At 37.9% G+C, this 15,295-nt stretch overlaps 1 protein-coding gene across 1 annotated transcript in view; it reads right to left on the bottom strand.

Annotated features, from left to right (window-relative positions):
* The window catches only part of WWC3 (WWC family member 3), a 62,474-nt gene that overhangs the window by 14,185 nt on the left and 32,994 nt on the right, over positions 1–15,295 (bottom strand). Inside the window, exons 8-13 of the mRNA XM_026846133.1 lie at positions 14,346–14,588; positions 11,616–11,705; positions 9,938–10,512; positions 3,725–3,845; positions 2,878–2,952; positions 1,779–1,865 (exon numbers count right to left, since the gene is read on the bottom strand). Coding sequence (XP_026701934.1) covers positions 1,779–1,865; positions 2,878–2,952; positions 3,725–3,845; positions 9,938–10,512; positions 11,616–11,705; positions 14,346–14,588 — 1,191 coding nt within the window. The remainder of the gene's footprint in view (positions 1–1,778; positions 1,866–2,877; positions 2,953–3,724; positions 3,846–9,937; positions 10,513–11,615; positions 11,706–14,345; positions 14,589–15,295) is intronic.

The raw sequence follows: 15,295 nt of genomic DNA, 5'->3' as shown, positions 1-15,295 counted from the left end.
GCTCCTCCATATCCCTTCCATCGAGCCCTAGCCTTCTCGAGGCTCCAGGGAGAGGAGAGAGAGGGGAGAGGGGAGAGAGGGGAGAGAGGAGAGAGAGGAGAGAGAGGGGAGAGAGGGGAGAGAGGGGAGAGAGGGGAGAGAGGGTAAATGGCTCAAGGATTAAAAAAAAAAATTCTGCTCAGAGTCTCACTCAAGTTGACTACAAGGCTGCATGAACTCTTATGCCACCATCAGAGAGGGGTTGACACTAACAGGCCAATAACCATTTAGAGGACATTTAGAAGAGCTCACTGCAGTGTGAAGCATCAGCTAGATAAACAGCTTCACACGCTGTAAAAAGGGAGCAATCCAACTCTGCTCACTGGATACTGCTGGCTACTGCTGCAGGCAACCTTGTCCCCACTGCCCCCAGCAACTGATCCAAGGCATGTACAGTTGCATAGAGAAGTTCGTTAAACTGGCTAAAAGCTTCTGGTTTTGGTAAGACAAACTTTTTTGACCAGTCATACCAATTGATTTATCCTGCAGCCATGAAATTTCTTGATTCCAGCCCAGGTAGATAATTGGGAAGGATGGGGAATAGAACTGCCTTTTTGAGAGCTGTTTAGATGCTTGACTGCCTTGATGACAATGTCCAACAAACCATCTGGAATAATTTTTTTCTTTGGTTACTCTCTCCAGATTATGTTTATTTCATAAGACAACATGGCTGAGTATTATATTTTTTCCCTACTGTGTGTCCTTGCACTCAAACTGAAAACAAAGCAAATGACCAACACTCATGCACTGACATATATGAAGAATTTCCACTAGAGGTTTGCAGGGTTAGCAAGATCAAGTGTTCTCAAAAAAGATCAACTCATTCAGTGAGTTGTATGTCAATTTAACATCTCCTACAGAATGACTTACTTTACAACAGAACAATGTTATCACACCTCTATTTTCCAGCTTTCAAACAACTTCTCCCAGAGATAAAGATCAACAGTTTTCACATATCAAACTCCTTTCAAATATTTTAAAAGATACACATCACTATGGCAACACTGTCATTTTTAAAGAAACGTTTGTTACAATAAACTAAGCACTGTTCTATATAATGCAATACAGAATTTGAAAAAGTAGCACAGGTCAACAGAGGTTAAGAAATTAAATTGTTTGTACTGATTCTCAGCTAGTATTTGTGTTAAAATTGTCTTTGGAAGGTGTTTCGCAGATATTCAAGCAGAGCTGTCATGGCCACAGAAGTCTGCAGATGTCCTAGGTTCTTTTGTTGTTGTTGTGTGTTGGTTTAGGTTTTGGTTTTGTTGTTTGTTTTTTTTTTTTTAGATAATGTGTAACATCTCTCTCTTACTGATTAATAAGATGTTGCTGTAGGAATTTTAAAAAATTACACTAAGCTTACTCTGGGATACATCACAGATAAGCTATACAGGAAATAATATTTCTGGAATACTGCAAATAATGTAGACACTTTTTTGGTCAGAAGGCATGGGGTGATGGAAGCATGACTGATATTTTTGAGCAAACTTCCCTGTATATCATAAACACATAAGAACATGGGTCATTAGAGACTACACTTGTTACTTGACCATTATGACAGATATTCTATAAAAGGGACGCTTAGTATCTATAAAATTGACCCTTTCCTTATGTAAATTATGTGATACCATCTTCTCCAGAAATGGCTACATTTTGCATGAAAGTAAACAAATCTATAGTATTTACAACTGTGGCACAAATCAAGCAATGATCAGACTTTGGGTGAAATTTAAGCTTACATTTTGCAGTTTTCTTTAACAACTAGACTAGTAAAGTTCTTCAGCTGTAATACGTGGACTAATAGACACTCGTTTCCACTGTCATGCCTGGAAAACAAATTTTTTGTGTTAGTCATCAAGCATCAATACTTTACTTAAGAGATAGAGATGAAAGACTAAAAAGATTTAAAGAATGTGCTGTAAAACAAATCTCTTACACAAATCAGTTTGAATCAAAAGCAATTGCAGATATCACACTCTGGTAACAGAACATTATTAATAATGTTAGCTACAGTAACAAAGTTATCAGAACTAAGAGAATGAAACATTCAGTTTGAAAAGAATAACATTCCTTACTGTGATAGTGAACAGGTTTTAAAAAAAATATATTCCTTGGTTTAAACAGTTACACCACATGCATATGTGTGTACACACATGTGTAATAATGTATCAGTTACATTAGACACATCTTGTGCATTATTTTCGTGAGTTAATGAAAATAATAATAATAATTTTAAAAAATCTACTCTTCCGCATCAGCATGAATTTTGAAACTGAGCTAACAAACCTGGTTGAGATTGGGAATTAATTTTCCAAGGGGTAGAGACAATTCTGGAGGGCTGTCTAAGGTAAGACATCCTGACTTGCACCGCTATAATCTGCCCTTTCCCACACTATTCCACTACTAAAAATAGCATGCTCTAAGCACAGGATTTCAAAGCTGTATTTAGCAACTGTATTTGTATTTGTGTCTCTTCACCTGTGACGTTCCTAAAGTAATCCTCCTTTACATGGCATAAAAAGATGTCACTCATAGCCCTGTACCCATACTCATACCGAATGGACAATGAAAATAAATGCTACTGAAAGAAGTAATGAAGGCCCTTTTGTCAGCCAGCATTGAAAGGACACTAAATAAACTGTTGTTAAGGCACATCCACAGCACAAAGTGGCATGTGACTGACTAATCTGTACATCCACTAAACTTTGGCTGTCAGCTCAGAACTTCTTAAAAACATCCACTGCAATTTAGTTTATTAAAAACCTAAACTCCAAAACCCAGGAAAGTAGCAAGCAATTCCTGCTGAGTTGACAGAGAGAAAGAGGAGTAACTACTCACAGAAATCCAACATGTATTTGTGGTTCTTCATTACTGGCAGCATCACCATAAACAGGCTCTTCCAGATCTTCGTTCCTGCAGGAACAGAAAGTACTGTAAACTACATACTGATCTAAGCTGTTAAAACATAATGAAATGAACATTTATTTTGTGATTTGTGGATATAAGCAATTGTTTGGTAATACAGAAGGGACTAGTAATATAGAAGGAACTGAGGTATTTATTTAATAACACAACAGTAGTAGCAATTCACAATTTAAAAAATTGAGTTATTAGAATACCTCTTTCAAGGTATATAGATTATTTTAATATTTATTCTGTCTCCCATTCCTCTTTACCATCCTCAAAACCTTATTGCCTTTTCAGTTACTGCCTATTGTGTTAAAACAATTGTATAAAGTAACATGTCTTTACCCAGCCTTCCATCATTTGGTCAATCTGCACATTTTTAAGTATTCAGCAGTTCATGTATTTCTTCCTTGCAGTTATGCTTCCATCACATGCTACATAGAATTGTAAGTCACACTGTATAATTTTATTTTGCTACAGACGACTGAAATAAACCTACTGATTTATGACTAATAAGCTGAGGAAACGATCTCTGAAGGGAGAAGTATATGGTGTTAAGATGTTAAGAGACAATAAAGCAAAAGGGACTTGGCATTGCAAAGATGACAGTGGAACTGGATGTAAAAAGCTTCTTTCCTTTAAAACATGCAACCTAATATTTTTATGTTATTAAGAACTACCAATTTTGAAAGCATATTCAGAAATTTACAACAAATTCTTTTGGACCATGTGGTAAAACAGGAATATTTCCAGCTTACTATGAATTTATACACCTGACCTTTTGCTTAAAGCTTCAAACACGCCACTGTCACTAGCCAGTGAATGATCTGAGAGACATGCTGAAACTCGCCTGGCTCTCCTCTCCAATCTTCTACCACTGTCACCACGCAGAGTTACAGCTGTCACAAAGAAAAAAGTAAAGACAACATCAGCTCAAGAAAATCTCTTAAAAATTAAACAAAAAATATTTATTGTATCAAAACTAGCAGCAAAACGGCACAAACACAGTTCACTATTTTTTCATCTAAGTTAAAAACCTAGAACACAATTGACCAGAGATGAACTGTGGGAGAATTAAGGAAGGAAGTTTGTGGCTAATTTCTCTCTGACAAGACTAAGGATAAACCAATTGCATTGTTATTAAATGTTTTTCTGGTAGAATAATCCCTCCTGGAGGAAGAGTTACATTAATTCAACATATGTACACATGATATCCTAAACTTTTAAGATTTACCTACTGAATATACAATAGGTTGAAAACAAACACAGAGACTAATTCTTTTAAGAAGTTATCTGATAACACAATGTAAGGTTTTGTTCTCATTTGTTTCCTAATACAAAGTCCCAAAGCAGACTGTTTATACCATCACATAATAGCAGCTTTTATTTACAGTCTGAAAGGCATTATCAAAAAGAATCAGCACTTTCCAACTCACTCAGACCACTGTTTTTTCAAATTCTTGAAGAATTACTCTAAAAACTGACTGTGGGAGGAGGAAGAAATATTGAACCCCCTCATTCCACCCTTCTCTGAATCACCAGCAACACCGTAAATAACTCAGCAATCATTTCATGTTGTAAGTGTATCAGAAAAAAAATCATATATCAAGTTTTGCACAGACAAGTAGGTATAGCAGCTACTAATCCTTTGAAGTGCATGCACAAGTGGTAATGCTCAAGAATTACATAGGTAAGGTTTGAACACTTCAACGACAGCTCCTAATGGAGGTTGTTGAATTTCAAGTCCTGGAGAGAACCAGACTTGTGGAAGTGCGGTTTCTTCACTGTGTAGTGAAGAATTTTTACCAACTTTCCTGTCTTTTGCTTAAGGCTCAATGACTGTCCTCAAAGCAGAAAATCAATGGCAAAAAGATGTCACTTTGGAAGTAGAGAAAGCATCTTATTTGCTTCTACTCGTGCTCAGAAACTTACGACAGCATGGAAGTATCAAAAGTTTCAGCAGACAGCATTTGGAGTAACAGCAGCACAGTGCACACTGCAGGGGAGACGAGCACCAGCTGACATTTACAGCTTACTGTGCCCAACTAAGGACGAAACATGTCTTACTCAAAGTAACAACTTGTTAAGTACCTCTGTTACACATTATCTTAAGGCATCAAATATAAAATTCTGGTACTCAATCAGTTTAAGTTTCCTTCAGCAGAACAACGCCAGCCCGTGGCCTGAGATGCACCTGCAGAGCCCAGCTGATGTACAGACAGTGAGCACCGGACTCATCTCACCTCCCACCCAAGCACCACCAAGACAGGACATCAGGAAGCTTGATAAAAGTCCCCCAAATTAACACAACCACACCACTGTTGTCAACAGAAGTGTCTGACTAAGGTTAACTTTAACCCACGTGGGACTAGCAGACAGGATGCACTGAGCCCAGCAGTTCTGTGCCAGCACGAGGTACATTCCTGTTATCAGGCCATCAACAGTACAAAATCCCAAAAGATGTTCCAAAAACCACAGGGTCCTGTTTGGAGCTAAGATTTCTGTTTATCAGCAGTACAGTTCTCTGTACCCCATAAGTAGCCCTATGGACCCCCCCTCCAAATTCAATGTAGGATTTTGTTATCTTCAACTATGCAGGAAATTTATCTGCTGACGAGGAACAGCTCAATCTGCATTTCTCTCTGTGCCTGGACAAAGAGTCACCCTTCCCCCACACCTCCAATTACAGCATCCCACCCTTACTGTACATCACATGTCATACAGTGTTACTCCTGTCATCCTCACCACAAATGAGAGCTAAATTCAAGGTAGTTCACAGAAAGCAAGGAAGCTGTATTTGAACCACTCTCCTCCATATTACTTGTAGAAAGTGGGGAGCTTGTTTTTCTGGTGGTTGTTTTTTGTTTTTCTTGGTTGGGTTGGTTTGGGATTTTTTTTTATTTTTTTATTTGGTGAGCCCATCTCTTAGTTCTGTCACTGGTATCTATGCAGAATCAAAACTGTCACTCTGTAGAGACATCTTTTAATATAAAAGTTTCCCAATAATTTTACCTCACTGGGAAGTGGCTGAACTTCACAAAAGTATATATATTTTGTGTGAAAGTGCTTCTGTAATTTATGTACTAACTTCAACAAGCTACACTAGGATGACTTTTTTTTGTAAATAAGCCTTTGGCTCAACCCTGTATGTGAACACTGTTAGATGTAATGGATGAAAAAACCTCCAGAGGGGTCACGTTCCCAATTTGTCCAGAAGGAAAAATTGGTTTGAAGCACCAATATAATGTCATGAAAAACTGACGTGTTAAAACAATGTTGTAACTTGACAATGATCTGCTCACTGCCTGCAGGCCATGGAAGCATCTGATAACATCTGGTCAATCCCAGCAAATCTGAGAGAAATGCAAACACTAAAATGTGCCCTTGACTAGGAAAAAAGTCAGCAGGAAAAATTGGTCAAGACAACAGACGCATCCAAGGTTTAGCACAGGTTACTGACCTTCCAATACTGGAAGCTAAAAAATTGTTTTAAAATAAAGTTTCTAAGATAGACACAATTGCCTTTCATTATCTTATTTAAATAACAAAATCAGTTAACAATAGCTATAAATTTCCAGAACTACTGGGTGCCAAAGCTTGATAAACATGACTGTCCTGATTAAAATAATATTCTCAGGTCTCATTACTTGAAAAAGTGAACTTCAAAGGAAATTTTGATGTCCAAGATTTAATTAGCTAAAAAAATACATAAATAAATCTAGAGCATTTTTCCCAAGCTTAGGAGACCACAAATACTCACATCAGCTCAAAATGCACTAATAAGAGTCGAACAATCTCATAAAAACTAAATCACAGACACAAACAAACTTTACCTACCGTGACACTGCCAGGCATTACTACGATATAATAAAGCTAAGGCTTGCAGAATACTTCTTCCAGGAATTTAACTACAGCCATGAATTGAGCCATTTAGTTGACATAACAAAACTTAAGTATGCCATAATGATTAAACAGGTACAGCACAATATCAAACACACCCATCAAACAAACCCAAATTTAGCAAAATCTCCCGTTTCTTCACATGCAACTCAAAAAAAAATAATTCAAACCCCAAAACAACCACTGCTAACATTTCACACAGAAAAACACACTGGGAATTACAGGCAAAAACAGCACAATAAGTAATTCAGGTTCACTTACAGTGAATTTTTCTGTTGTGCCGCATGAGAAACAAGAAAATGAAAAGCACACAATGATAAATCATCTTTCAGATCTATAACAATATTTTGCAAACAAGAGATTATGTAGGCATTATTAGCATTTGAAGAGTTATTTTAGGATAGAGAGGGAGAGGTAGATAAAATATTAAAGCCCAGTATTTTATTAACATGTTTCCTCCCACTCTCAGCTTTATAAATACGGTGGATTTAATCTGTCAGGCATATTCCCTCCACTCACACATGCTAACGTATTTTACAGTATGTCCCCAAGACAGATGCAGAACAGTAACTGCCCATCAGCAACTGATGATCAAAATTGCAGTTCCTGAAGAACTCCTTGAACTTGCTCAAGTGCTGCTTCACTGCAAAGTATGTGTAAATTTATTCAGTGTTAACTCTCCCGGCCTCCAGATTTTGCAAAAATTACCTTATGTTTTGTCTAGTGAAGGAACAGGCAAAAGATTTGTCCCGCGTTGAGACTTCCAGGTTTTCCAGCGTCGCATTATGCTACCAGACCATTGGGTGGCAGCAGCAAAGCACACTGCACAGTGAAAACCAAACACACACACACCCACCCACCCACCCCACACACACATCTGGGGGTTCCCACACTGAGATATATACTAAGCCTGATGGTCCATCAAATTCTTCAAGAAAAGAGTACAAAACCAAAATAACTTCGAAACTTCCAACTGTACTTGCAAACAACGGTATGACAATTGCAAACAGACCAGCTAGTGAGTATGGGGTTTAAAGTAGTCATAACTCTAGCCAAAATTGGAAAGGTTAAACAAATTTTCCTTGAGCAATTGTTTTCAAATTCGAATGTTTAAAAAAAAATAAACAAACCCAAACCAGCTACTCAAAAAAAAGACAGCATGGATACCTTTTAATTATACATTCTTCCTTAAAAGGCATCACAAAGCACTCTGTTGTACACAGAAAAAAAGTTGTAACCCCTGGATCAGGATCAGGAGCTGGATATCACAGCAGTGACATGTAGCACAGGCATGTTCTGCCAGACATTTTCAGAGAAACATGAAATGTGTGGAAACGTGACAGAGAACAAGAAAACCAAAGCAGTTATTTGACCCTCATCCTATTTCTCCCTGGGCCCTCAGACCAGGCCTTCACTTCTAGGAAACACATATGAGCTAAAAATGAACTACTAACATAGTTTCACCTACCACAATGGGTGAAGACATACTGCGGTCTGATCTGAGGTTTAAAGAAAGCCTCAGGAAGCCTCTTCATGGCACTAATTTAAGCACAAGCTTACATGTTGGTCTCTGGAATTCTGTTTATTTTGGTCTGAAGGCTGCAATATGGGCACTAGAAATGTTTACATCTAGTAAATGTAAATTCTGCAGCAGTATCTTCAGGCAATGCTAGCTGCATTAAGAAAAATAGGTGAGTCTAGACTCAAATGCTGTTTCAGCAATACTGTTTTTTTAGCACAGTGGTGACATTTTCTCTTCAAAAATAAAAAGCTGAAAGCTTTTCCTTAGACACTGTCAATGTTTCTCCTCATTATCACTTGACAAATAAGATTTTGGTAGGATAACATGATACACTCTTTAGTTATATTTCACATTACTCCTGATGTTGTAAGTCCTGAATGCAACATTCCAAGCAATTGCTAACATAAAATTCTTGATACAGAAATGGGATGGAATTTACAATTTTTAATATTAAAAATATTATCCAAAAGCCTTTCTCTACTGGTATGGTTTTATTAGAAATACAAGCAAGCCAACACCATCATGAAGTAGAATACTCTCTCTCATTTTGACAGCAGTTCTTCATTTGATTGATGAAAACAGGAAAAGAAATTTCTCGTATGCCTGTATGCTCAGGTTTTTAAATTTCTTTTGTTCTTTACAAAGGATTCTGTTTCCTCTTTTGATCTAATTTATGTTTCTCACCTGTAGTGCCTCAGAAGCTTCCACCAAGGAAAGCTAAAGCAAGTCCATAAACTTCATAGTCAAGCAGGAAAAGAAAAGTCAACAGTATTTGTGCCGTGGTAACTGCACACATTGCTCCTCTGCAACCACAGAGCACCCATTCTCCCAGACAACCACTCACGTGGATCCTTAGCTTCTCACACACCCCCTACAAAAGACTCTCCTTGGCTGACGAAGCACTCTACTCACAAGCACAGTGCACCATGCACTCATGACTTCCATGCACTGTGGCTTCTGCTCCATTGCAGAACTCAGACATGGGAACCTGGTCTGGGGTGTGTATGAATTCAGCATGGAGTCAGTCAGCCTTCAAGCACTGCTGGCAGCATCACCTCATGCCTGGTGTTGTGGTTGGTGGGGGAGGGGTGTAGGTGGTTTGGGGGTTTTTTTCCTATCTCCCCTGGGTTTGTGTTGCTCTGTATTATTAGAATAATGGCAACATGGGCACAACTGGGGGCCTCAGAAGTCACTAAATCATGCTTTTTTTTTTTTTTACTAATTGCCAATCTAAGCCAAAATATTTATTCCTTTGTGCACTACCCTCCAAAGAATGTCTGTATTTCATTCCCTTTCTTCCACCCAATTCACCACTATTTTAACATCTATTTACAAGGATTTCTCTACTCTTTCAGCCCTATGATCTGAATCTAAAGTTTGGGGTTTTGTTGGGGTGGTTTTGGGTTGCTTGCTTTTTTTTTTTTTTCAGTTAACACCTACCATGTAATTTTTAACTGATGGAAGTAAAATAAGCCAAACTGAGGAACAATCTCTGCTGTGCTAGTATACTTAGGTCTGCATGACATTTTCTGTAACAACGTGACAAAACAATAATGTCCAGAAACTCACCTCCACCTGTTTGGACAGCAGCCAGCTGTGGTCCCAATTCTCGCAGTCCTTCATTGTCCACAGGGTAAGTGGATGTCTGAGATGAGCTTGTTCCTTGTGTATCATCGTCACCTAGCGCTGCGGTCTGAGGCCTGAGCATTTCCAGGGCTCCTATGCTTGCCATCTCCTCAAAGCCTTCTGACATCTGAGCCAAGGGAGAATCTCGAGATGCAGAGAGAAATGGGGTATCAAGGGGCGAGCTTGGAGGGGACAATGATGACAAGGAGGACCGTGATGACAGGGATGCCAGGGACTGTGGAGTATCCAGAGACCTCCGCTGCTTATTGAAATTCGAGTGTCCAGTGGGATCAGCATATGGTACATCCTTTGTGAGAGACTCAAAAGGAATGATGTCAAAGCGTAAATGCTGCCCGTAGTCTGTAACACTGTCTGATTTGTCATACTGCGGAAGGCCATAGATGTCCGTAAAGCTGACTGAGCTGAGGGAGCCTCTGCTGGAGGCCAAGGATCCTCGACTGGAGGCCAAGGATCCCCTGCTGCTGCCAGACGACATTGTGAGGGTGCTAGCCGACAGACTATGGCAGGCAAAGAAAGAGAAAACAAAGAAGGCCCATTCAAATATAATCAGGAACACCAGTGCAGACATAAAAACCTCAATCCAGGTTACACACAGTACAGTTGACACAGAGAGATGATTTGGCATTTTAAGATCTAGCTCATGTCTCTTGCCCTGGTCTCAAAAACATTACTGGAACAGTGCAAGTGGCAACCAAATCAGGACCAAGTTCCTGAAGACAAATGGTCCAACAAGACAAGCCTACCCTTTCCTCCAACATGTTAGCAGCCACACTTTAAGCCAGAGCAGGATCTGGATCACTGGACTCGGTGTAAAGCCAGGAAGGGTAGATTACCATGATCCAGTCTGAAGTTACGTTAATGATGGGTCATAAACATATCAGGGATAAGAAGTGCAAAGGTATTTGGAAAGTCCTAACAAACTGCTGTGTAAGCCTCACCCTCAGAGGTTTTTCCAGTGCAAAATAAAAAGATTTTAAGATAAATTCTATTCCAGTTCGTTTTACCACTCTCAGATAGTTAGGGAGAGAAGAATGTAAGTGATGGGAGAGAGATGAAGTGAGAGACAGCAGGAAGTGAGCTTTTGATGTTGGCGTGGTGTTGAGCTGAGGAATCCCCAAGAGCTGCATCTAAAAAGGCAGCTGCGAGTGTGAATATGTAAAACATTCTGGGCTTCTGTGTGGGTCTTAGCACATTCTCATATTTAAATGGCAAAATTTTGTCATCTCACCAGGGATCAAAACCCTCTCCTTTGGAAAAGGTATTAAAATTAAAACCTCACAGAACTTAAAAGAATATTATCTTCAAAGTAGTAAAATTGTAACAATATTAGAATGGGTTTTAAGTGCACATCATCCTTTAAAAAGATAATATATAAAATTCCCAAATATACATAATAATCTAGCCCAGGTAGCCATCACTAATGCTATTTATAAAACCGCCCAAATCATCATATTCCATAGACCGAACTGTATAAATTTAGTAAAAAATTGATTTACTTGGCACACATACATAAAAGTATTAAAAGGTAAACTTTAGGGATTATTAATATTCTTCTCTGCTGCTGCTAAACTTCAAAACCTGCTGGTTTTACCTAACTCACCTTTTTAACTGGGAGTGTAAATACGAGGTTAAACGTGTAGCTTCTTCTAGTTGCATAAGCAAACAATTTCTCTTTTCCTGTAACAGTATCCTATAATTGAACAGATACATATTACTATTTTTCTTCATTACAGTAGTGCTCAAGAAGTGCTAGGAGCTTTGCCAGTACAGAAAAATATTGCATCTCAGTCTGGAATATAAAAATAAGTTTCACTGTTTAATGAAATGTTTTAAGTTACGCAGCTCATATGCAATGATGGTAATTCCAGCAAGAACACAAGAACCAAGACTCCAGCAGAATTCCCAGACAAGAAAAGTAATTGAGGCACAATGTAAGAGTCATGATGCTGAAAATACATTGCAGCAATTAGCAAAGTCATAAAAAGTCCTAGGTAAAAACATCAGACTGTACAAAGTATTTTTTTCCCCTTACATCAACCTGATTGTGCCAGTAAAATACAGAGAACTACTATGACTTTCATCTCCTTGGCAGGAAAAAAAAAATATTCCAAATAGCCCTATTATCCAAGCTAATTAGTGTCAAATTTCAAAGATCAAAAAAAAAATTTTGGTGGACTTCTGTTAAGCAGTAACCATAAAATTCAACTTTAAGCTCTAATTCTAGGTGTTTCAAGTACATTTATGTATCATATTTAAGCAACTGATACAGCATTTTGAATACTAAGCTGTGACAAAAATCTCTTGCCGCAACTTATTTTTTGCCCATTCTAATAACAAGCAGCTGAACTACTCAGTACTACTGCCACAACACAAATGGAACGTACCTATAAGGCTGCCAGTCTCATACACTTACAAGATATTTTAAATTCTGTATTCTGACATTATTAAAACTTCAAAGAACAGATTTTATCTATTGATACCACATTTATTATTTTCCTGAAGCCAGAATTATAAGTATTCCTGGTGGTTTGTTTTTCCAAGCCCAATCTCTGAACTTAAAATCAGGGTGGTGATCTGTTTCGTGTTGTGCATTCGTACGTTCAGCAAAGTTACTGCTCCAGCTCTGCATTCACAAATTGGGATTCTGATAGTTTGAAGAAAGCAGACCAAAAGTATTTGAGTGCTTCAGACCTTCCTCAACTATAAAGATAGGTACTACAATTCAGCATGTTAATGGGCAAGATAAAAAAAAGATATCAACATAAAGGGAGTCCTTCTGGATAAAACAAACTGGCAGCATTGGTTTCAATAAACAATAAAAAAATAACAAAAAACCCCACCTCTGTCATACAGATTTTAAAAGTTAGTTCTGATCTGCGCATAACTCACTGCCTTTAGAACTCAGAACAGAACTGGTAATTATTTAAAGAGGAAACTTTTTGGTATTGCTTGATTAGGAGAAAGTGGCAATAGAAAAGCAGAACTAGGAATTGTTTTGGTTATTCCTGAGCCTGAAACAAACAAATAAATTAGGGCTACTAATAGTTAATCTTTCCTCCAATTTGTTATACAAAAATAGAGTGCCCTTCAATATTATTCTAACTTCTACTCAACTTTTTGCTAGCATTTGAACTATCAAGTATCACACTGGAACGCTGGTTTCCACAGCATGAACTACATGGAAAAATAGCTTGGCCTTCTTGCCAACATACTATGCACTACCTAACATGAGAGCCCAAAAACAACAAATAAAACTTACTACACTGCAGTGTAAAGTGAACTCCCTTTTCTGTCAGTTTAAGCTGGAAAGCCAATGTAACAATATCGCAAAAATGGCAAAATATATAACACTGAACTGTAGGTTGGCTGTGAATTTTCTATTTATTGCCTGAATTTACTGTCTGAAGTCTTTTCAAAGGAACTGAAGTTCTCAGAATTTGCATATGGATGTCACTTCCAAATATTTTTAAAGTGTCTAATTATGTGAATATTAACTATTAGACATATCACATTAAAACTGGTTCATGTAGTTTTCCTCAAATGTCAAAATGGTAGTTTTTACCACTATTTAAGAGAAATGTCTGGGCAACAAGAATACTTTCTCGCTTTCACTGGAAGCAGTCTATGGTGACAAGAAGAGGTTTTGTCCATTTCTTTGGCTACAGGAAAAACTGGGCACCTTTGACATAACCACAGTAATTCCATTAATATGTTTTGGGGGTTGTTTGTTTTTACATATAACTTGATATTGAATTTAAGTTTTCAAGAATGACACTGATTACTATGTTCTCTGAATGTCAGAGCTGGGATGTGCTCCCACTGCTGAGATTGCAAATTAAAAGGAAAAATTGCATACAAAAGGCAGTAAAAACATCAGCATTTCACTTTCGTGTTACAAGGCAGAAACCAAATATAGGAAAGGATCTTTGTTCTTATGCTTTTTGGAGTTGAATATTACTCCACTGCAAAATAACAGAAAAATCTTTCACTATCCAAGTGCTGTTATTCAGGTCTGTATTATCAGAGAATATCAATCAAGACTTCTTCCAAACATCTTCTGTAACACTATTCTGATCACTCCTTCCTATTCAGACTTTTTAGATGAATGAAAAGAGAACCAACTAGTTGCCAGTACTCTTAACTCTCATTCAGAAAACTTCAAGACAGACAGCATTAAATAATGGCAGTCAGGAGTAGTCTATTTTTTGAAGGCAAATTGCCAATTTTTGTTTGTTTGTTTGTTTCTCTACACAGTGAAATTCCCTACTCTTCCTTTTGAAGCTACCTATATGGATTACAGTAGATGAGAAAACAATTTATCTTCTCAAACCTTTCAGTGGCCCCATGAGCAGATGTTGCTCGAGCCCGTTGAATTTCATCCTCCAAGCGTCTTTTCTCTTCCTCCAAACGTGCAATGTCTTCTGGGGATCGCCTTTGTTGACTGATGAGCTGCAACTCCTGAAGAAGAGCCTCCTTCTCTTTGATGAGCTGAAGACGGTCCCTGTCCGCTTCAGCCATTCCTGGCCAAGATTCATTGTCTAGCAAGGCCAGCTGCTGTTGTATATTTGAAACTCTTTAAAAGAGGATAAATATGTTTCAAAACACAGAAGAGACAAAGATGAAGACAGCTAAGAGGAAAAATACCAAGAGGTGAAGCCTGCTGACTTCTGGGATTTTTTTCTTCTAAATTTCAAAATAAGAAAATTTGGAAGGGGTTGAAAGGATTATTTTTTTTTCTGGCTTTTGGAGTGGTCTTCTTTTGTTTTGTATATTTTTAAACACTAAAGTACTGCAAGTACTCCTAAGTGTGTGCTGTAGAAAAACTACTGTGCATTTATTATCACATGGACATTATCTGTATTCACAGATTTCTCAATTTGTTATAAATCAATTAATATTTTAGAGCTCTTGAGTTTGCTGCCTGTACAGCTGATGAACATCCTTTCAATTCCTCGTTCTCCCACTATCAGATCTTAACTCGGAATTTCAAAAGTGCAGTGAGAAGTTGGAAGGGAATGAAGGGGAGATGCTTATCTAGTGACAACAAGGCCATATATTCACTTCCCACCTATTAGAGAAATGGTTCAAGGGGCTGAAAATATTAGGCAGTCCTGACTGACAACAAAATTTAAAGAATAAATAAGCTGTCAGTACAACAAAAACATAGGTCTGGAAAAAAAATATTTACTGATTACAAAACACAGCTGGCTTTAGATTGATCCATCATCAAATCAAGCAATTACATAAGCTAACTTGGGGGGGGTGGGTTTGCAGCAGGCT

This window comes from Athene cunicularia (assembly GCF_003259725.1).
Source record: "Athene cunicularia isolate RWA chromosome 1 unlocalized genomic scaffold, athCun1 chr1_part1, whole genome shotgun sequence".
Taxonomy (NCBI): domain Eukaryota; kingdom Metazoa; phylum Chordata; class Aves; order Strigiformes; family Strigidae; genus Athene; species Athene cunicularia.
The sequence above is the reverse complement of the archived record's forward strand: the minus strand, read 5'-3'. Positions and strand labels throughout refer to the sequence as shown.